Source organism: Carcharhinus amblyrhynchos, chromosome 27 (genome assembly GCF_965287045.1).
Source record: "Carcharhinus amblyrhynchos chromosome 27, sCarAmb.v2.hapA, whole genome shotgun sequence".
Classification (NCBI taxonomy): domain Eukaryota; kingdom Metazoa; phylum Chordata; class Chondrichthyes; order Carcharhiniformes; family Carcharhinidae; genus Carcharhinus; species Carcharhinus amblyrhynchos.
Window position 1 is genome coordinate 38326568 of NC_137350.1, and position 23763 is coordinate 38350330.

Consider the following 23763-nt stretch of genomic DNA (forward strand, 5'->3'; position numbering starts at 1 on the left):
CGACCACGTCCGCTTTTGTAAAGTTTTATGGCTTATAAATATGTTTGGCAATTTGCTGTCATGTAGGACTTGTTGGACTTGGGCAGTTTGGCTCCGAGCGGCATTCTGCACAGCATAGCTTTGAGATCAGGAAATGGTCGCACTTTACTTTCCTTGACAAACTCCAAGTGGAAACTCGCTAACTTGTCCAAATTTGTTTTCAAGACTTTGGAAAACATGATGAGAATGGTAGGGCATTGTTGTCACGTTAACGTCGTTTTCCCAGCGACCCTTTAAGGCCGGTTTCAGCCATATGGGCTTTGTAGAAAATTGAATGTTTGGATCTGGTGAATTTTGTTGTTGCAGCAGTCAGCCGACTGTGTTAGGAAGTGAAGTCTTTGATTCTTTAACATGGTATTGATTCAGTATAGTAACGCCAATTGTTTCAGCTTCTTACATGTCTATTTGCACGCTAAATACTACCGAAGTATGGCCAAAATGGGGTGATCTGCTCCTGCTAGAATAATTAAATAGAGATGTTTACAATGAAGAAGCCGCCTACAACTGTGCAATTTCTAAATAGTTTCCCTTCCTTTCCTTTCTTGTAAATGTGAGACCTTTTTTATTAATTAATGAATTCTTAAATAATAATGTGTAGCAAAATACATAATTCACAATGATGGTCTTCATTTTAATGACGAATTGAACTCAACTCGTTAGAACCAATCTATGGTGCAAGTGAAATGGAACTGTTGTGTGACTTAGGTAGTTTCATGTTGTTGGGATTCTGTTTGATCGCAGTGACAAGAAACTGCCTGAATTACTCCAGTTATTGTCATCGCAAACTTATGGATATTAGTTAACAAGAATTTCTGGTGTTTTGCTACCCGAAGGAATGGTTTCTGTGACAAAACATTTTATGTATTATAAATATATGGAAGATGGTCCCACTAATAATGCCTGGAGCGGACTGTTATTGCAGATTATCTGAAGTATTCACCTATTTAATTAGCCATCTGCCCGATATGCGGATAGATCTAAAGTAACTATTCATGTGCATGGATAGTGTAGTAAAGTTTTAAATTACGCAAATTGTGAATATGTTTCTAGTTGTAAACGTATACTTTTGGAATTGTATTGTAGTTGCAAACATAACTAGCTGGATCCAATTTTCTATTCTTTAGAAATTACTGCGTAGGTATAATAAATGGGTAGATATATAGGTTAACAACACCATAGGTGGATTGAGGTAGATTGCGCAGTTGTGTGAAATGTTTTATCAGGTTAAGTCACCGCTGATATCTGCACTGCCTATGTGCATTAAAGGAGTCACTTTATGTTTTAAAAACAGGCAAATTGAAAATACACCAAGGAAGGTTGAAAATGAGCAGAAAAGCAGCACGATTCATTTCTCTACCGTCTTAATTTAGTTTTCGTGTATATTTGAACACACAGAATATGGTGACATGGAAACAAATGTTGTACACTGGCGGGTCAGAGGGCTTTACAGTTCCACTGTGTCAAGTTATTGGGGTTTGCAGCTTTGTTGTAATGACATGACTTTGTTTAGCTATAATGCAGTGTGTTCAGTCATAAATGATAATTTAAATATTACTCAATCATTCACGATGGATCCTCAGTTTATCACAACGTTACTTTACATTAAATGAAAGAGGCCGGATCCATATTGCTGCAGTGAGCCACATCTGCCAATATCTCACAGGAGGCATCCAATTGCAGAAAGGCATAAGACTAGGTTCCAATTAGGCTTTAATGTTGCCTTCGTCTATTTTTTTTTTGGTTTATGTATGAAGGTATAACTTCAGGGGGTTTGGGCAGATGTTCTTCAATTCGTTCATTTTCACTGTCAGTTTGGAAACTGAAAATTAAGTATCAGCTACTGTTTAAAACACATGCAGAGATACATGCACAGTGGTCACTGAGCCTGCCGAGTGATTTGTAGAATAGAACCTCATCAAAGGAAAAAGGAAAACCATGAATTCACATTTTAACAGCAATTTGATTATAGAGAACGTTCCAATTATAGACTGTAGCTGATTGTCATTTTTCACCATCTGCAGTATACAATTTAATGTGATGGTATTTGGTTTTTTTTTACTTACTTGCATACATCCAATATATTATGAATTGAGCTAAAGGGCAGAATGCCACAAATAATCCTTAGCTGTTAAATATTTTGGAGCGTTTATAACTGCTTTGATACGACTCAAGTTGATAGGATTGCACAAGTGCTGTGGACGCAAGCGCAAGGGTTCCTAATTCTTGTATAGTTTGGCCGAAGTTGAATTGCATTCTTTAAACCTAAATCTAGTATTTGCACCGAAATGGCCTGCAGCGACCTCGAACGACGGGTCTTTCCCTACTCAAAATGTCAATTGCTGTTGTTTGAAGACATTCCATTTTTAGGTGCCAGAGACCCGAATCTGTGGTTTTAAAAGGGAGTTCAAAATATAATACATGAAGTCACAATTTACACGAAAAGCCAAACAATTTGTCCCAAAGAACATACAGATATGTTATTGTGACAGAAATTATACTGGAAATGGACCAATATGCTCATTTATCCTTTTATATATTATTGTTAGAATGCTGTTCCCAATCATTGTTGCCCAGGTTAAGGTTTGTTTCTATCCTAAATAGATATATTGCTTCTAAATTTAAAAACATCTCTCTTAATCCACTTACTAATACAGAATTATTCCTTGTTACTAACTGATTGAGAGTGCATATTTTTACTTGATTTAACGTGATACTATGTTATTCAACACTTCATATAAACTGCGGCTTGTACGTTTAAGACAAGTTTTAATTATAAAGGAAGTAGATTGCAAAAGTCTATTTGATATCCAGAATTTCATTCTCAACGGGAAAGAACAAGGATGGTACTAGTGTCAGGTTGTCCCTTATAATACTGAGTTAAAAGACAGGCGAGTGTCTCTGTGCAGTAATTTGCACAGCAGAGTGGTCGTTCTCGGCAGAAAATAAGGGGATAACCTTGGCATACTTTGAGCAAACAGATAAAATAATTTATTTAGATTTATTTGATGTATGAAATGATGAGTTAATTTTCTGGTAGTTCACACTTTAGAAAATACATATTTGTGATATTTTGAAATTGAGTTCAGAATAAGTAGAATAAGTATCTATAATGCATTTCAAATGAAGCTGTTGAATAATCGCAGCTCGAACCCGCAATGTTTGACAATATATACAGCAATCACCAACATATGCAGATAAATTGCTGACTAAAACATCCATTTAATGCCAATTTTCGGACTCGACCTGCAAGTCTTGCTGGTCCGAAACTGCAACATTCTCCCGTTGAAATACTCTCCCTAAACTATTTAGACTGGATACTATTCACGCTAAGTAGAAACATAACTCTCAGCATCTAACTAATTTTAAGAATAGAAAATGCAGTTTTGAAGTGTAAAATAGACCCAAATTAATTTTAGTCTCGTTTATCCTAAACTTTTGATATCATTAAAGAGGCGGAATGAACTTTTTGAATAAAAATGCACTTAAGAGATTACGGTAGTTGTTTTCAATTTAATACAATATCAGCCCCAACAAGTCAAATCAAAATACAAAACAAGTATGTACATTCTGTAAAATACATCTCACATGATGCAAACAGCCAGTTTAAGCGCATTGATTAAGTTTTACATTGGTTTGTTCTAATATTTGGATATTCTCAATGGTACTCACATGATAGAGGCTTATAGCTTAGCCAACTTCTTGCAAATATTGAAAAATATTTTAACAACGAAAGGATCCTTCTGGAGATTCAGGATATCTTCACATTAACGAATAATCAGATGTTGACCTCAACCTATGATTTACTCAATGTCTTTACCCTCCCTAATGCTAGCCTAATAGAGACCACTGTTGTAACGAGTCCACTGCCAAGCACCATAACAATCCAAAAATTAAAACTGAAAGATTAGTCGTATCATCATGAATCCCAAGAAACGAACATCTATTTTTGTCCTAAACTAATTTCTTCCTTGAATGAATTGTTTTTCATCAGCAATTTTATAAACTAAAACGTTGACAAAATTGATTCTATGAAAAATGTACTTTAAAACTGCATATGAGCCATTCACCACTTGTGTTTGTTCTTTTTGCTTCCGCCATTGCTCATTCTGCGGTTTGACGAATATCCAAGTCTCTTCAAACCCAACTTCTTTGCGTCAGCTCAATTATGTCAATCAAACTCTTTTCATTCAACCTTCTAAATGAATTTGTTAAATGCAAAGTTAAATATTATTAGTTTTCATTAATGAGTTTCATCAATAAAGTGGTTTTGTAAGTTGGGTATCGGAACGATTTTCTCCCCAAATAAATCCCCCACTACTCAGTGACTTTTTCGGTATTTGCTCATTTCACTAGTCGAAAGTGATCTTAGAACTTCCATTAACAGTTTCACCCTAGCTCCACGACACAAATACAAGTACCTTTCCTACTTATTCTAATGGAAATGGCGTCTCCTAAAACAAATGGAAACGATAACAAGGGAAGACGTGGCTTTACCGTAACTTTAACCTGTAACTATTCATGGAGAATTTTAATACATTGGAATTATTCACTCATTCACCGGAGTTCAATATTGCTTAACTATCGGCTTGCCGTTCACCTTCGTGGGTAATTTAAAGTCACGCAGCGAGATAATACAGAATAATAGATAGCGTGTCTTTAGTATAACTGCGAGCATTGAAAGATCACAATGGGGACTAAAATACTTGGTTGAAAATACAGGACCTGGAACGAGAGACTATCTTAAATCCAATTGGTTCTAATCTTGCTTAATTGCGGACTTTTGTCCAAATTAAAATTTGAAGAAAATGTGGCGGAAAGATTTCTCATGGTTTGTGATGCACATTTTCACACCAATCCAATGTCTATAGTTGTTACTCAGAGAACACACACATATTTCTTTCAATAGGACGAAAACCTCCAGCTAATATTGTTACGGAAATCTGGGGCGTTCCAAACCGCCAACCTCACCAGTTTCTTCTACCCATCAAACACAAATACCACAAGAATTATCTGCTACAATGATTGCATTTAACACTTCTTATGTTATAGGTTTAAGCAAATAACAGCAACAATAAGACTGGCGATTATGAGACCGGTGTGAGAATTTGTCACACGAGATAAGATTAATTAGGAAGCAAAATAGTCCCTTAAAAGATTGTCTTTTAAAGTTAATCGCATTTTATATTGTTAAGGATAGTTGCACAATCTATATATATGTGTAATACTGTTCGTTGTGTAATCCCCATTTCTCCTCTAAAAGAAGTTAATACGGGGGCGCTGTTAATTGTTTAACCCCCATTGCGGATTGATTTACGTTTTATTGTCGCTTTGTCGGCCTCATGAAAACTTTAACCAATCGTTTCGCAGATAGCCCACAACATATTAGCTAACTCTACTTTGTTAGTTGAGAAGTTGAGAGAACAATTTCTACTCTTACATATAATTTCCCAATGAATCGAAGTGTATGATGTTTGATAATGTCGATCTCTGGTGCTATTAGTAACTATTTTGTCGATTCACTTATAAGTCATGAAAGCGAGGGATCGCCTGCAACAAAGTTTGCTTCGGGCCAGTATATAGTCTCCAGACAGCCGGGGGTCCCAGAGCACCCTGAATTTCCTGCTTGCAATTTTCAACCGAAATCCCCCGTGTTCGGTCCTTCTTGGGCCCCCGTGTACGCTCAGTCCTCTACCAATGTCTCCACTTTGTACCATCCATACGTCCAGTCTCACCCCATTCAGCCTGATAGCAGGTACATGCGGTCCTGGTTGGACCCGACCCCCAGGGCCGTCTCCCTACCCGGGATGCCTTCCAGCGGTCACGATTCATTGAAAACAGAGGTACTCGCGGGTCCCGGCGGCGAAACCTTACCAGCAGCGCTCCAAAAAATACATGGCGAGTATTTGGAGAGTGAAACCATTAGCTCCGGGAAAGCGCCGTGCTATGAAGACAGTATATGTGAAGAGAAGGGAGACAAAGAGGCATCAGAACAAAGTAAGTTGTTCGGGAAATGTACTTGATTTATCTTAGGATAAAAATAGTTTAGGAACCTCACGCAAAAACGCGACTGAAATAAGGTTCCAATTAAAAGGCAGTTTGCTTCCAGTTTAGCCACAAGTATTTAACTGGTTTTATATTGCTTGTTATTTTATACGCCTCCGTTCTGTTTTATGGGTTACAAAAGTAACCACCTGCAAACCTTTAATGACGGGTTTGCCATTCTGTCTTCCTGGAGGCAATAAATAAATTAATGAATGAATAAAACTTATTCCCCCTTGTTATTTTACGTTTGAATTAATCTACTGAAGAACTTGTGAACAAAAAAAATGTGCGGCACACCATCTTTGTGTCAAGCTGCAGTCAAGGCAGAAATCAAACAACTTATGCAGTGCAATCGGGTCTTCCAATTTACTTCCCAAATGCAAGCCTGATGATGAACAAAAAAAACTAAACCGCCCAAATGTTTCCAATTTACTTATACACTTTACTGAGGGAAAATACTGAGTACACACATACATACATGCATATATGCTAGCTGAATCCTTAGCTCTATCGATATCATTTTGGGAAAATCCTACCATAAACATTGTAATGTTAGAAGTGCATTGAGAAAATATGATCGCAAAATTATTCTTATTCTGATCTGATTATTTTTCCTTCACTCATGTTCAGACAATCCTTCTGCAAACTGGCTACACGCTCGCTCGACAAGGAAAAAAAGATGTCCTTACAGCAAGTATCAGACCCTGGAGTTGGAAAAGGAATTTCTGTTCAACATGTACCTCACCAGGGACCGGAGGCACGAAGTAGCTCGGCTTCTCAACCTGACTGAAAGACAAGTCAAAATCTGGTTTCAGAACAGGAGGATGAAGATGAAAAGACTCAGTAAGGAGCACGTGAAAGAGTTCGAGTGACTAGCTTTAAGTTTAAACTTTAGTGCGTAGCAGGTTTTTGCTGTCACTGCAATATATCCTTAAAGCACGGTAGTTCTGAGAAAACCAACATGCATCCACAGCAAAGAATGGCCAGAATGTAAGGTTTTAACATCCAGCAATTCGGCTATTTATTTCGAACATTTTAGTGCATTCATTCAGGGAATAGAGTCACGTGTAAAGGATTTTATTGCAGGATATTAAGAGATACAACTTCCTCTCATTCTCATCCAGTATAACAGACAGAGAGAGCAGCGAGCCTTTTATCCCGCCACCTTTTCTCTCTTTATGGCTTAAAAAGAAACTTCGCGTTATTTATAAATTGCTACAATTTCTGTGAATGCTTTGGTGTTGGCCTTTGACGCGAGAGCCGGATGGACCGCGTTCCAAAACAGCGCTTGGATTCTTTTAACCTACGATTAAATATATATATTTAATCTTATTGTTCCTAATGATTTAGCACGACTTTATTTTAATTGTTTACATGCAAAAACGAATGTTTATAATCCATTTCGAAGACGTATTATATTGCGGTTGATTTAAGTACTGTTTTTCCAATCCCTGTATCACTTTGATTTGAGAATTTGTGTTTTTCAATGGAATTGTAACTACTGTTTAAACCGATTGATAGTCTACTTTACGATCTCTTTCTTCTGTAATCCCTGTCTGTGTGTTCGAGTGTGGGCCTAGCGGTTTTGTTTTAATGAGCAGTACGATGCTGTTAAGGTTTAAATTAGTAGCTTTCACCTTTGCTAAGAGTTTGTACAACTATGGGTAGCTTTACCACGTGGCTCATTCTTAACGTTGTTCTAATATTGTAGTTCAACTGTCGAAGCGAAATTTAACCATTTGTCGTATAGAATGTCATGACATTTTAGAAATAAAATATTGTTTAGGAATAATCTGGCGAATTATGATTGACGAACGGGTTATATAAAAAGAGGGTGACAACACGGTTCAGTTCAAAGGGATACATTTTAGAAGCAGTAACATTTCTGCTGACAGCTTGTTAAATATTTCTCAGTATTTCTGTCTCTGTCTGATGTGGAAGTGTTGTTTATATTCCTGTGTTTGTGCAGATTTTGCATTTAAGGTAAACGAACTAACTATTTTGTATGAAATGATTGCCATTTCTAGGTGACCTTCACTTTTAGTTATTTTTTTCCGGAGCTCTCCGACAACAGCAGCGCGCGGTTGCACTATTTTAATGTGATTTATTACTAATAATAATAATAAATTAAACCCACAGAATGGTATAAAATATTTTGAACCCACCGTTCTTTGTACACCTAACACCACAATCATTAGATGGAAATATGTGAATGTATCAAAAACGGCTGCAAAATAAAATGCTGCTGAAAAATTGGAAACGGTATTTCCCCGTGACCTTGTGTCTCCTGTTAAAGTCTTGTCTCATTCTTGATTGTGAATGTGAAGCTCTCTGTGTGACTCATGCACGAGAACCAGACCCAGAAATCAAAGGGAAATCGCGGCATTTATTAAATAAGCTCTCTGAATAATTACAAACATTGAACAGAGGCATTTAGAAGCCTGAGCAGAAAGCCAACTCCTAAATTTTCAACAAAACCAAATTATTTATCTGATAAACCGCGAAGCAATTTCTGAGGACAAAGCCAGTGCTTATACCAGACAACGGATAGAAAGCAGCTCAGTATTTTTATCCCGTTTTCCCGATAAATCCTTTCTCAGGACGGGACACAATGGCGGGCCATCAGTAGAATAACGCCTGCAAGTGCGGGGAAGCATAAAACTAGCAAAGTGACCCCGCAAACAATGAAATGCCTCCCTCTTATGAAGGAATCTCAAACACAGAGTCTTGCTGAGTGTGACATATTCTCAAGTTGTTGGGATGGATGTAAAATGCAGAAATTAGGGTTTCAACCTGGGAGAATTGGTCCTTATCTCGTAAGTTGCTCACTTATTTTCCGTGTACTTGTCATTGGAGGGTCTGAAACATTCTGGGGTTTTTTGTCCTTTGCAAAAAAAAATAAATTCGAAACAAAAGTCCTAAAGGTATTTAAACGCTGGTTACTTTGCATATTTCATCATCCAATGCATATCGGCAAGTGGTGAGCTCATTACTTTTTGTTTTGCACGCTAAGCATAACAGCTCTGCAATAATATGAATTGCTCTGGAAATTCAAAAGTAGACTCTTCGTGTGCTTCCACATGAAGGAGATTGCATATTCTGAAATAACTTCCATACACTATTGACAAGGAAACGTTATCGATATTCTGATAGTTTATTCGCATTGCTCGCTATTATAATGTGTGCTAATTAATATTCCTCCAATCGACCTATTTAAGCTGATTTTGTAACAAATGAGACCTTATTTCAGTAATTTTATTCTCTTTGGAGGTTTTAAGTCGACCTCACCATTTAGCAGATGAAATAATTTATATTTGTCTGTATGTATAATCCATCCATCTATCTATCTACCTACCTACCAATCAACGTATGAGTGCATATATATATATACCTTTACGCATAGACAGATATGGATTTATGCACACAGTTATTATAGATTAGAATTATAACATAACAAAAATAAATAAATGCAGGAACCTATCAACCTATGTGCTATACATTCCATTGACAAATGTGATAAAAGAACAAAATGTAAAAACGAAATTAAATATTACACACTCAATTAGACCATGTCATTAAAAATGTGTCCACAAATAGCTAATGGGACATTTTAATGAAGCGTCTTTAACTTAAAGGAATTACATTCTAAACAAGAAATAACATTCCTATCCACAAATCTCTAATAGTAAGATGGCTATTTCACAATCTTGGAAAGAAAAGCTGCTCAATTCTATCGAATGTTCATATAGATGGCATTTCTGTTGATTACATTTCTTGTTGCTATCATATTGTTGACAACGCAACAAGGGATAATTAGACGGGAGGGAGGGGTTCTCGCCACTTTAAAAGCCTGCTGTTTAGGTTGGTTCAGTGGAAGTGCTGCCATGGATCTCTCGTGGCTATATTAACAAATAAATCTATGCTTAGCACTTTATACCTCCATAGCATAGTGGCCGTTTAAACAGCTTTTACTGCGCTGGAACTAAATAATTACAGTATCAGCGTGTCGTATATTAGAACTAATATAATATCAGTTATTTTCAGTTCAACATTATTTCCCAAACACAAGAGACACAAACACTTAAAAGGGGAAGGCAGAAATGAGCCTAGCACAGTAGAGGAGGAGTTAGGAAGTTGTCTATCATTATAGGAAATTCAGTGTGGTGTGCTGCAATAAAATAATATGACCGTTGTAAAAGTTTATAGGGTATAAATTTCTGAAGGTTAAGAATTGAACGTCTGTAAAACAAACACAGCAAAGGGAAAACTTTCAGAAGCTATTAAATTAAACTTACAACTGGAGGCGCCAAGCAATAAAAATATAACTTCGTGTTTTATTTCTGAAGGGAAATATATAGGAACTGGATTTGTTTAGGGAAAATCGCGGTGAATATTGTGGTGTAACCAATATGCATTTTCGACTCTAAAGCAAGCGACGCCCTCTTTTGTTCTACTTCCTAACCATTTCAGGCTGCCAGAAATTGCTGCAATAAAAAGCTATACAGAGTCTGGCGAGACGTCTGGAGTAAGGTCTTTGGATGTGTTTACAGCCCTGCGCCCATGCCTGGGACTTTATTCTGAAGCAGAATGCTCAATTGTTTAGACTCGGACTCAGAGACAATAGAGTCCTGAAAGCTTTCTTTCCTTCCCTTTTTTTCTTTTTCTTCTTACCCCTCTTTACAGCCCTTCAGGAATTCAGATTGTTAGCAATTCACTGCAGCACGACACTTAGGATGTGGTTTATTGTACGATCTCCGATTGTATTTGCCGAAGGAATTGAAGAGCTTAAACACTCTTCCTTTGCCACGGTTTGGGCCTAATGAATTCTTTACAGTCAGATTTTATCGCGCTATTGCGCATATTTGCTTATGTTTTTTTCACCCTTTTTTTGAAGTCGAGAATACTTCGCCCTGATTCCAGTAGGTGGCAGCATTGTTCCACCAAAACTCAGTCGTAGCAATTCTGCAGACATAGTACAAGAACCTGAAATTCAATAGATACAACACCCAGATAAAAAAAACATACAGCTTCCACTTCACTTTCCCCCGCCTTTCTTGCTTGATCCTCTTTTAAAATGATATGTATATTTTTAATCCTAAAAGGCTTTATCCTAATCAACTATTTTGTTCAGTACTTCGAATGCAACTTATCACTAATGATAATTTGAAACTTATCTTCATTACAATGACTTCATCTGGACCACGTTTTATGCAGTCCTGTTATTTTCAAACTGCAGTATAAGCACGAGAAGACAGCACAATAAAGTAAGTTCGCCCATTTACGGCAAAATATTCCACAATCTACGACTAATGTCAATAACTACAGACGGGCCCCCTTTATAGAGAAATCACGAGGTTTGCTACACTTGAGAAATACATAAAATGCTAGGAATTCGCACTTTTAAATATACCTCCACACAACTAAAAACCTAACAACTGTCTGTTTGACTCGCAGTTGCCTATTTCAAATTGTGAATACATTGGGAGACTAACGTATTTACTTATAGAAGTAAGTTACGTCGAAAAAATACACCTCGGGAAGCTTCGGTTCCAAATTAACTTGCAGGCCCGTTACACATCTCATATCTCAGTGCACATGCCTTTCGATTGAATGCATCCTCGACTGTTGTATATGTATCGATTATTGTTTGTGAGACTGTCTTCCTTTCAACAAGCCACACACACACATTTTCAGTGAATAGCCATCCGCATGGACAATTTCTCCGGACTAGTTCCAAGATCTTGCTGATTTATTCTTTCTCAGAGGTTATTGATTTCGTTTTTATTTGTTGCATGATTTTAAAACATGAACAATTTAGGTAACCACTCCTTTATCTGTTTGTCTCGGTACTTAAATCAAGCTTTGCAGGTTTTTTCATATATAACCGAAACGACGAGTGTGACAGTTTCTTGAATTCGAATTTGCATAGAACTGAACTGATTATCGCCTTACGTAAAAGCAAAACTGGAATTTCGCCCAAAATAAAGGCAGAACTATACTTTAATAGGATTACTCTTTCTCTGTTTCTGTCCTTGTTTTTCCCCCTCTATTTCAGTCTTTATGCCGCATGCTCCTCCAATAACCTTTATAGATAGCAGTTACCTATAAGTTAATTAAAAATAAAATTTAATTTAACACAAGGACGCCGAATATAAAACATTTCTGGTAATACTTTATTTTTGCCTTTTTAATTATTTCACATGATTCTCCCAGGAAATGAAGACATATGATTAGCTATATAGAAAATAAACAACATTATATTTTACAATTGCAATCCCGCGGGGTACGTGCTCATAAAAATGAAGGTACTTGTATGCGAGTACATCCCTTTATTTCCACCTTTGTGTCTGTACATATGACACACTAATAGGAACATAACACGCCCGTGGTTTTACAGTTCAAATCTGACAAAGTTAGTAATGTTTTCAGTTATGCACAAGATCCTGCTTTCTATTAATTTTAGATTACATTCCAATTAGATTATTTGCGTTTGCTTAACGTATCAATAATATCTCTGCTGATTAAGTTACATAAATACAGAATAATACAGATCCATACATGTATCAGTAATATTTCTGTCATCCCATTTACTATAACAGACAACAGTCACAGCTGAATGTAAAGTGAAATTAATGTGTTAGTACTAACACCTATAATATCCTATCTCGCTGTGCTGTTTTATATTTATCAGAACAGAGTGCTTAGATGTGAGAAATCTGCTTCGATTGCAAATATAGAGGAAATATATAGAATATATAGAAATAGATATAAAGAGTCCCATTTGTAAACACTGTCGTTGGAAGAAGGTTTACTTTTTAAAACTCATTTGCAAGTAACTCTCATTAAGATGTGTGTGTTTAAATGTATCTACATTCACGATAGATACTTGGAATATCGTTACGCACGTGTGTGTGTGTGCGCGCGCCTATGTGCAGGAGAGAGAAAGATTGATAGAGATTTCAAATGAAATTCACAATATGTGAATGCATTCATAATTAAACTCAGGAAATGCATTTGAACACTTTCGAACAAAATGGAATCACAGCCATTAAATGAATCATGTTGCTGATAAAGAGATTAAACACATCAAAACACAAAGAAAAACAATATTGAGTAAACAGTCCAGAACCCTCTAAAGCACGTCATGGCCCTGAAACCTAATAAACAGCAATCACGTGGGCCCTCACGGACCGGACGGTGTAGATATTGTTTACTTTTGTCGCCAAAAAATCATTTTATTTCTACAAATCTCAAAAAGATCTTCAGATAATCAGTCAGTTACAATAACAAGGAACTAGCTGATCGCGTCTTAACAAAGAATTTTTATGCAAACTTCGCCACGTTCTTAAGTATTTGCTTGGTCTATGCCCCACCACTAGTACATTTCAATCAACTTAGCTTTTTGAATAGAGTAAACCTGTTTTAAATCGGTTCCGTTATATTTAGCGTTAGTAGCGTCAAGGTCGAGGTACATTTCAACAGAATGAAGCGGATACAGAAAGTGAATACTGTTACTAAAATCGAAAGTAAAAGTTTATATTACAAACGAAACGCTGGCCTTGATCCTTGAGAAAAGAAGAAGATAATATTAAAATAGTTTAAGCTGAGCCAAAGGTACCAATGGTCAGAAAGGAAAAAAGTTTTTAAGAGGAACCCATCAATGAATTATTGAACTACTGAGTTCATTCAGTCCTATTACGAGCAGTTTTTTTTTCAGAAGGCCACTTATAGAAAAAGCAAATCATTTACAAGCATCAGCGTTTGTAGAACGGAATCGGTTTTTTTTTAGAATTGATGAGGTACTTCACACACCGCCCCTTTAAAAGGCATTCGATCGCCTTTTTATCACTGTTATCTTATTGGGTTACTTGATCAGTTGAGCAGATTTCACAGGCTACACGTGCTCGAAGTTAATAACATTTTCTTATCAGTGGTTTTCATTATTTCCTACCTCAGCTGTACTCAGTAACTTTAGTCAATGATACTTTTACAACATCGGTGCATTCCTCGCCAGCTGAGGTATGCCATTACATTGAAGAAAGCCTGCAGCACAAGCATCACCAGTGTTTCTACAACACCGAATTATTGGGAGACTATAAAGGAACATTATGTTATGTGTGTATATATAGACTGGAGATAAATCGAGGGACAAAATGATGCAGAGACAAATTAACAATGGCTAGATAGAAAGACTAGACTATTGCGAGATTCATAATCAGAATAAGAATATGTGACGTTCCAATATCGGTATATATTGTGCGCTGGTTGTGATAATATTTGGATAGATTCGCATTGTCACCGATATCCGGCAGTTTCCTTTACACTTTGCATTCTAACAAGTTCTATTTTGACTAACTTTTTAACTGTTACGATGGCGTAAAGTCTGCTGATTTGGACGAGACCTTTTTTTATGGACAATCCGAATGCTAACCCAAAGTAAGCCTTTTGTACGTAATTGAAATACGTGATTAGATTTAGTATGCATCGGGAGACCTGCCAAGGTGTGTCAGATCAATTATGAATTATTTTGACTACTTCACAAAATCAAAGAATCAAAGAGGTTTGCTAGAAAAATGGTTCGGCCTGACAATACCCGATTTCTGATTACTTGGCGGTAGGAAATATCTTGTTTTCAATTATCACCCCAAAAAATCAACTTAAAATAATGCAGGTTTACCATAAATCATCACTATGATGTTTCGTTAGTGGTTTAAAACTAAATGGTCAGTTTGAAAATGTGAGCAAAGGTTACAATACTCAAGTTTATACTCAATTTTAAAATGTAATGTTAACACTTTATAAATCACTACAACTATATATACTGTATATGTATACAGAAGCATAAATAAGTATTAGATCTATGATAAAAAAAAATATATTCGAAGCAGATTAATGCGCGTCTTAGCGAGCTTTGTGCTAGCTTACAAGAACCTTTATTAGGAACCAGTGCATTTGCTTTCACTAAGAAACCTCTGGATTGGAAAGTAAAACTCCGCTAATTAGATCAAATGTGAGGTGTAACATGCCATCCAATAGCAAATAGTCCATAACAGTTGTTTTGTATAAAAATGCCCTATATTTAAAATATTAAGCGACAATGGAGTGCCCTCTTCAGAAAACCTATATTTTACAGCTCCGCGCAGAGCCTCTCGTAAAAGCACTAACTGCCGTTCACTGCGTGTTATAAACAATAACAGGCTGTGCTTTTATTACGCTTTATAGTTCCTTAATCTCTTTCCTATAGTTCTCAGATGACTGTTACTGTTCCAGGGTCCGTCCAAGTACCAGATAAAAGGCTTTATTAATAATAGGAAGACGGGTCATTAAATTGTTAAATACCACTAGATCCCCCCCTTCCTTAAGATAAAACATTTTTTATAAAAAAAACCCAAATAATTTGCGTTTGTCAATTACTGTACTTGTCGCTACGCTGCAATAACTTGGGAGGAAAAATAGCAATTAGATCCAAAGTTGATAGTAATTAGATTTTTGGTTTGCTACTGTATTGCCATGTCTTGTTGATGTAACTCTGACCTTTAAAAGAGACGCATATTCTCATTAAATGGTTTGGAAATTAACATCTGAATGTCTATCCTTTACTTCACAACAGCGCGGATACTTCCCCTTATCAATCTTTTGGTGGCGTATGTATTTCATCTGTTGTAAAGCGGCTGATATCCCGGTAATGAACATGGTTGAATATATTAATCCGCATATTCCCCCCTCTCTATCTTTCTCTCATTCCCTCTCTCTCTCTCACCATTCCCTTTTCACGCGGTGCAGTGTCCGTACGGAGTAGGCGAAGCCAATAGGACGTGGTTGAGGTAATAAATGCAAATTATCATGAAAAGAGACGGCAAAATATGAAACAACTCATTTGGGCTGAAGTAAATCACAGAAAACTGTTTATGAGTGAACCTCTTCACGAAGATGTGATACCAGGACCCTATTTGTTGAGATCAATAAGATGAAGGTTTAATTTTAAAAAAAGATATTGGCTTGTTTGTTTCTCTGATTAGCAAACACTAAGTTCCTTCCGTTGAGCAGAAAGATCTTAGTCCTTCCCAATGAGCTCCTACTTTGTGAATTCGCTGTTTTCCAAGTATAAAAGTGGGGAGACTCTGCGCCCCAATTATTATGACTGTGGGTTCACCCAGGACCTGAGCGGCAGACCCACCGTGGTTTATGGACCCGGCACCGGGGGCAGCTTCCAACATCCCAGCCAGATCCCGGATTTTTACCACCACGGCGCTGCTACCCTCTCCACCTCCGCGTACCAACAAAATCCGTGTGCGGTGACGTGTCACGGGGATGCCGGCAGTTTCTACAGCTACGATGCCCTGCAAAGACAGCCAATTTTCGCCGCCCAGCAAGAGGCCGAACTGATCCAATATCCCGACTGCAAGTCGACGGCGAATAGCCTAGGAGAAGAAGCAGAGAATTCAGAACAGAGTTCATCTCCAACACAGCTGTTCCCGTGGATGAGACCGCAAGGTGAGGTTTTGACACGGGCCAGCAAGAAATAAAGAGGCCGTCAGAAAGGAGAGGGATTAAAAAACACACACATACATTTAAAACGCAGAAAGGTTCATTTCCTGAGCCAATAAAGGAAACTTTGAAACTTTAGTGTTTTATGATTGTAAAGTTCAGTACTTGTAAATTACTTTATACTTTAATGATCCTGGAGCGGTTTTTGAAGTGTAGTATATTGCATGCTGTTTGTAGTTTTATTGCAGTTTTATGGCGTATTTTTCCTACGGTGTTGAATACTGTTTAATAGTGTTTAAATCTTGTTTTAGAACCCTTCGCCTAAAAACTACAGAGCCTCATTGAGCTTTCTTTCTTGGAACCCCCCCCCCCCCCCCCCCACCTCTCTCTTTCTCCTCCCTCTCTTCCCTAGTAGCTGCAGGACGGCGCAGGGGAAGACAAACATACAGTCGCTATCAGACACTAGAACTTGAAAAAGAATTTTTGTTCAATCCATACCTGACTCGCAAACGGCGGATCGAAGTGTCACACGCTCTGGGACTGACCGAGAGGCAGGTCAAAATTTGGTTCCAGAACAGAAGAATGAAATGGAAGAAGGAAAATAACAAAGACAAGTTTCCCAGCAGCAAGTCCGAAATAGAAGAAACTCCAAAGGAAAAGGAAGTAAAAGAAGACGAAGAAAAAGATTAATAATAAAAAACTAATTTAAAACATAAAACGTCAACCCGAGGGGGTATGAATAGAATCATGTAGACAGTTTTTAACAGTGCGGGTGTGAGAAGCAGAACAAATTTTACCGATTACTGTTTGATACACAATATTGTATGCAAATGTATGGAGGTGTAGATTAAAACGAGTATCCCAACTTTTTACCAGATGTATTCATGTGGCTGTGTAGCCCTGTAGTTGTTTCAAGTGGATTCTTGTAAAAGTATTTAAATGTGAAGTTCATAGATCAATGTCCTAATGTGTATGTGTGTGTGTGTGTGCGTGTGTGTGTGTGTTGAAATACTGCTGTAGAATATTTAAGCTGTATGCACTATTTCAGCTAATGACCATTAGCTTAAAGAAAACTCCCGACAACATGAAGCTGCCTATTTAAGCTTTAGCTGTTTTAGATTGTGTTATTGTTTACGTCTCTGTTGTATTTATAAGATTGCTTTCTCCAAATTAGCATGTGCAGAAGAAAAGGCTGTTTTAAAAACAATACAAGAAGAAACTGGTCCTTAAGTTTTAATTGTGAGACAAGTCTACTGTATACGTGAATTGCTTTATTTGGGGGAGGCGGGGTGGGGGGGGGGTGATGTTGGGGGGTTGGTGAGAGAGAAGAACCGGTGATCCATTAATGTTATACACGAGATTGGGCTATTGTTTGGACATGCAAGCGGCGGAAAAGGGTACAATAACCTTTACAAGCGAAAACAGAACTGTGAAATTGCGCGGCTTCTTTTTCCGAAATAGAATTTATTTGTATGGAAAGATTTGGCAAAAAGGAACTGTGCATATTTTGTCGAGATAGATAAACGGATAGGTAATATTGTTGAAAACTGAGCATTAAATATCAATAACACGTTGCTATCGCACCTGACTCTATTTGTCTTTGTGACTTTTTTATTAGTGACCTGTTTATGTTTGCAGTTCACTTGACTCTTCTGCACTCTTAATTCCTTCCCTCCTCCCGCCCCACCGCCCCCCTAAAAATAAAGAACAAGTTGAAGTTCATCCTGGAGTAAGCTGTGACTACCACAGTAGACTGATATCTGTTTGCTTCGTGTAGAAATGACATTCGCAGTTTTCGAAAAATGGGTCCCAAGATCTCCCCTCCGGTCAGTGATCCATATCAAGGTAGATATCGATTATTGGAACTCATAGAGCGCAATGTTAGAACACAAGCCAGCTAAAAGAAAGCTGTTTTGACAAATGTGTTTTCCACTGTAAGCTGAACACAAGCTAGAGAAAGCGAATCGATTTATTTAAATTCCCATCCAAATGATCGATCAATCCAGCCTATAAACCCAATTTGCGTCCAATTCAGCCTGTATTTAAAGTTAGTCACGTTATGACTTGGATGCAGGAATTTTTTCCTTTGATCAGATAATTTTTTTATCATCCAAAGAAGCCGCGGGTAGCCTGATTCTCATTGGCCCCCAGTGTCACGTGCCGATGTCACGTGGATCGGGAGGAAAAAGGGGGTTCTTTTGGTGTAAATCTGGACTCTAATTCCGTAATATATCACCGTACCTCGTAAAACCGACACTGAAACGTCCCGGCCTACAAATCACCAGCCAAATTATGAGTTCATTGTATTATGCGAATGCTTTATTTTCGAAATATACAGCCGGAACTTCTGTTTTTCCAACGGGGGTATTTTCGGAACCAACTTCTTGCGCCTTTGCCTCAAACTCCCAGCGGTCGGGCTATGGTTCAGGGTCGGCGTCTTACGCAGCCACTGTGCCGGGTTTGTACAGCACAGCCAACAGCCTTCACCACCAGACCCCGACCATGTACACGTCTCCTTACGGCCTCAACGCGAACTCCTTTAACATGCACTGTTCTTCATTCGATCACAACATCTCATCACTGATGTGCGGCGCTGGGGACTCGTGCAAGCAGAGTTGCAGCAAGTCGGAGCAAAGAGAGACAGACCCCCAGTCCGAGAACTTCCGGATCTACCCTTGGATGAAGAGCTCAGGTATGTGAAAAGTCACATAAAATGAATTCTCTTGGAGGGACCGTCAATTACTTTATTGCATTATGGTGTCATGTTCATTTATGACGTTCACGAAACAGGGGTATAAAATGCAATGCACTCCCCCCCCCTCCCCCGTAAGCAATAAAGTCGCTGACTTGGAAGTATATTATTAGCTCCATGTGACATAGTATCAAATCTATCTTAACATAAAGTAACAAATAGAGATCTGCAAAGTTCTACATTGTAGGACAACTCAATTTGCAATCAATTTCAGAGAAACCTTCATTCTTGCTCTTACACATTTTGTCAATATGTGCTCTTAATTCCAACAAAAACCGTATTGTACCCGGGATATCCCATGAGACTTAACTCGCCTCTTTCCCCCTTTCCTGCCTATTTCCATTAATTGCTTTTCGGTTCAAAGTTTCTCTCCGTCTTTCTAAGTTGCAACGTGCTTTGGGTGTTGTGGATGAGGCAGGCAAGGGAGGGGTGATGGTAGGAGGTGGGGAGGGCTTGATACTGGTGATTGAAACAGAATACATCAGGGATGGCAAGAAGATGACAAATGGAGGCTACAAAAAGTGCGCAAAAACTAGCATTAAATATTTATAACGATATTTCAGTTCAATGGGAATTACTTAAATGCGCAGCCTACCGTTGTTTTGGCCCAGGCAAAGCAATGCGGCAGTTTGTACTTGTGTAACATGTAAGGTAGGGAGGGAGGTGGGAGGCGGGGATGGGGGGAGGAGGTAGGAGTGGGTAGCGTGGGGGGCGGGGTGGGGGGTTAGCACTTAGACAATTCTCCCATTTTAACAGCTCTTTTCAACCGGGCAAGTGAGGGGCTTCTTTCAGCTTTTATCCCACATTTGCGTTATTTTCTCCCGAATGTTGGCGAAGTGCAAAGTTGGAGGCGATTTCCTGAATTTGGAGACTGCAGACACACTGTATACCACCGAGCTGTGCTTTCAAATAAATCGCAGTATCCATTTTCTAACTACCTGTCAGTTTCATGTTACATAACATTAATTCACCAAATGCAGACTGCGGCTAGGATGTAGGACAACGGTCATCTATCAATAGGTTCTGGTCGTGAAACTACTACAAACATCCTTGTTTCAAAATAATAGTTAAACAGAAAATTAAAGTCAATATGTTTTTTGAGTTTCATTACATGACAGTTGTTTCAGGCATGTAAGTGCTGTGTAAACAATTTAAATACTCCCCATACAGTGCTCCTTCGTTTTTCTTTATAAAGCATTAATACAACTTTATATTGATTGCCATCCGACAGTAATTTATTGGATCTGTCAAATGGATATTCTAGATATTATGTTAAAATAGTGGCAAAAGTGGAGAGTAGAAATGGTGTTTTTTTTTAGAGAGCTGTTGCTGCATTGTTTGTCATCTCTCTTTTCTGTTTCGCCTATTTTTTCCACGCCTTTCCTTGTTCGTGGTCCAGCTTCAGACAGGAAAAGGGGACGTCAGACCTACACCCGGTACCAGACCCTGGAACTGGAGAAAGAGTTTCACTTCAACCGCTACCTCACTAGACGGAGACGCATCGAGATCGCACACGCTCTCTGCCTGACTGAAAGGCAAATAAAAATTTGGTTCCAGAACAGGAGGATGAAGTGGAAGAAGGAAAGCAAAGCCACCAGTCCACCTGATGCAGGCGAGGAAAAGCAAGAAGAATGAAGGAAAAAAACAACTTCTAAAAACTCAAAAGGATAAACTTAAAAGACTTTTTTAAGCAAATGGAACGAGTTGTTCCCCATTTCTTAACACTGAAACAGAATACTACCTAAATCTGTAACAGTTTTACTTGTAGTTTGTTTTGTACAGATTAGAGGGAATAACCCAAATCTATATTGTACAAGTACAGTTATATATAGTCTGTGCGTTAGCCTTTTTGATGTGGTGAATTGTGCTACTGTAATTAGCTTGCTATATTGGTGTATTTAAAGGAAAACAATGTCAGTGACTTTATATTTGTTACTGTATTGATGTCATTTCTTGTCATTAAGAATAGTTTCCAAAAGGAGCCGTGTGTAGTTCCAACCCGTGTACAGATTATTGATATGTGTCCCGTATAAACTCATGTTATAGTTAAATATGTAAAATGGTGTTCTGGTGGAAGTATTGAGTGCAACTTCTCTGTACATTTTTTGATATTTAAATATGGACCATTTATGTTTGCTGAGTTGAGGTTTCGCTCTTTAGATATGAAGGATGTAAACTGTTTTGTGAAATAAAATTAGGATTTTTTTCGTTATTGTGTTCCTCTATTAAGATTGATATTTCCTACGACACACACCCAGACACACCGATAGTAAGAATCACAATCTAGCCATCAACGAAAATATATAATGCCGAGACTTATGCGTACACACCAATTCCTCCACCAGAATAATCCAATTCAAATAATATTTCTCTCGGACTTATTGCGGGTTTTGTGCTCCGGTGCATAGCACTCGAGTCTTCAAAACCAGCTCTCCTGATTAAACAATTCCACGCAACAAAAGGCATTGGAACCAGCTCGAACACTTCCGTAAGAGTTGTAAACCCATCTAAATAAAGCTCCAACACTCTATGAAGAGAATGTAGCCAAGTTAGGTGTCCGATAAGAAGGACGAACATTTTAGCAATTCAACAATTGCGGAATTACTATTAAATGGTGGGTTAAATGCGTGCATTGTACGCTGCGCTTTATATATTACACATGTATCCCTCGTCAATGAAATATTTTTGTGAGAAAGCGGAGGAAATGTTCTTCTATCATACGTTGGAAATATGTGAAATTGTTGCTACCATTTTGACACATGCACGGTTGTAATTTGTATATATTAACGAGTTCTGGTATTAAAGTACTTAAAAGTAACCCGAATTTATTGTAGACGCATTGCGCCATGTAGATAGTGGAAATAAGGCTAGTCAATTAAACAGGTTCCCCGAAATTCCAGGTCGGCTTTTCCTCGCTCTTGTCCTTTTCAATTCAGGGTGTATAGGAAGAGGGAATTCTTCTTATATGACCAGGAAAATCGGTATGTTATGGGATTAACGATACAGTGTTGTCCCTCCAAAATCAAAAATCAGAATAATAAGCATTAAAATTAATGTGGGGAGAAGAATTGGATAAAATGTGAAAATCGGCTTTTAAAACAAATCCAGCTAAATTTCGTTAAACGGAGCATTTGATTCACCTACGCCAAATTAAATTAGTAATGTAACATCATAGGTTTCTGTCGCCTTCACGTGAATCGCACGAATGACAAAGGCACGAGAAAGGAAAAGTCAAAGAACTGCCTGATTTTCGCAAAAGAGATTTTTAAAGTTTATTTGGCGACCTTTCTTTCTCTTAAAAAGGAAAACGGATTATGGGAAGAGGAGACGATGGGGGGGTTTATTTAACGTGGTACGGAATAAAACATACATAACCCAGGCAAACAGTGCCATTTTGTAAGAAAATATTTAACAAAATATTCTTTTTTAACATTTTGCTTTAGCACAAAACATGGCGGCGAGGGGGCCTGTTGTTGGTAGTCATGAAGAAATGCAATAAATTCCTTGTTGTTTTATGAAAATTTACAACTTTGTGATAGAACTTTATGAGTGGATCGGTCCTTCGATTGGCCGCTGCCGGTCATGTGGATAGCAACCGTGAACATGAACTTTTTATGATTTCCCATGTGAGTATATTGCAGTATTCTTTTGGCCACCGTACCTTGGGTCGGTCCTGTGTCCTCCTCAGGGCTTCTATCGGGTTTTTTTTTCAAACTTTGATAGTTACTATTGGAGGTACAAACACACACACAGGCAGAGACAGACACACACACACACACACACACACAGACGCACACAAAGTAAACAAGACTTTTTTTGTAATCTACCACTTGTCTGTCGATTGGGAATTTCAGCAATGGATGGAGTGGCGCAAATCTCAGTGATGTGGATGATATCATTTTTCAAAGAGGCTCGAATTCCGATTTCCGTGCAAATGACTGATGCATGAACCCGGCTTAGTCTGCGGCCGCAGGTTAACCGACGGCTATCAGTTTGGGACAATATTGTTCGTGGAAAAAAAAATCGCGCTGGTTCCGAAGTGAGAGAAGGATGATCGAAACAAAATCACTGATGCTGTTGCAAAGGTAAGACGGATATTAGGACATATTTTCCAATTGATTTTTAACAATTATATTCAATGGTTTTACGCAGAATTTCAGCGAAAAATCTCGTAGAAAAGGGGACTTGTTGACGTCACTTAGAAAAATATATTTGTTGCATTTTATTCTAATGAATCTGTGTTTAGAGACAGCAATTTGGATGGGCTGTGAAAAGTTATTTTTCCAAATTAGCTAAGAGACCGCAAATTTTGGAATTGCTATTTTTCCATTTGCGATTCTATTTCACAGGTCTGTTATTTAATTAAGGAACCAGTTATCCAGAATAGCTATGGCGTATTGATAAACATATAATCGTGTTCGGGGACGGATTTTGCGACATAG

The 23763-nt window shown here is 37.9% G+C and overlaps 3 protein-coding genes across 4 annotated transcripts; all 3 read left to right on the forward strand.

The window, feature by feature from the left end:
• Positions 1–3296: 3296 nt before the first annotated feature.
• hoxb9a (homeobox B9a) lies at positions 3297–8341 on the forward strand. The gene is made up of 2 exons (XM_080213918.1): positions 3297–6033; positions 6712–8341. The coding sequence occupies exons 1-2, from the start codon at positions 5517–5519 to the stop codon at positions 6951–6953; spliced, it is 759 nt and encodes a 252-aa protein (XP_080070044.1). The 5' UTR covers positions 3297–5516; the 3' UTR covers positions 6954–8341.
• Positions 8342–12211: 3870 nt separating this feature from the next.
• hoxb8a (homeobox B8a) lies at positions 12212–17259 on the forward strand. Of its 2 annotated transcripts, none has more exons than XM_080213920.1 (2): positions 12212–16575; positions 16982–17259. In XM_080213920.1, exons 1-2 carry the CDS (start codon positions 16149–16151, stop codon positions 17257–17259), a joined length of 705 nt encoding a protein of 234 aa, XP_080070046.1. In that variant the 5' UTR covers positions 12212–16148. The 2 variants fall into 2 exon arrangements, with proteins under 2 accessions (XP_080070046.1, XP_080070047.1); XM_080213921.1 differs by having other exon boundaries at positions 16985–17259.
• A 1595-nt stretch (positions 17260–18854) lies between these two features.
• hoxb7a (homeobox B7a) lies at positions 18855–21533 on the forward strand. Its single transcript, XM_080213923.1, has 2 exons — positions 18855–19261; positions 20721–21533. The coding sequence occupies exons 1-2, from the start codon at positions 18862–18864 to the stop codon at positions 20954–20956; spliced, it is 636 nt and encodes a 211-aa protein (XP_080070049.1). The 5' UTR covers positions 18855–18861; the 3' UTR covers positions 20957–21533.
• The last annotated feature ends 2230 nt before the right edge of the window (positions 21534–23763 follow it).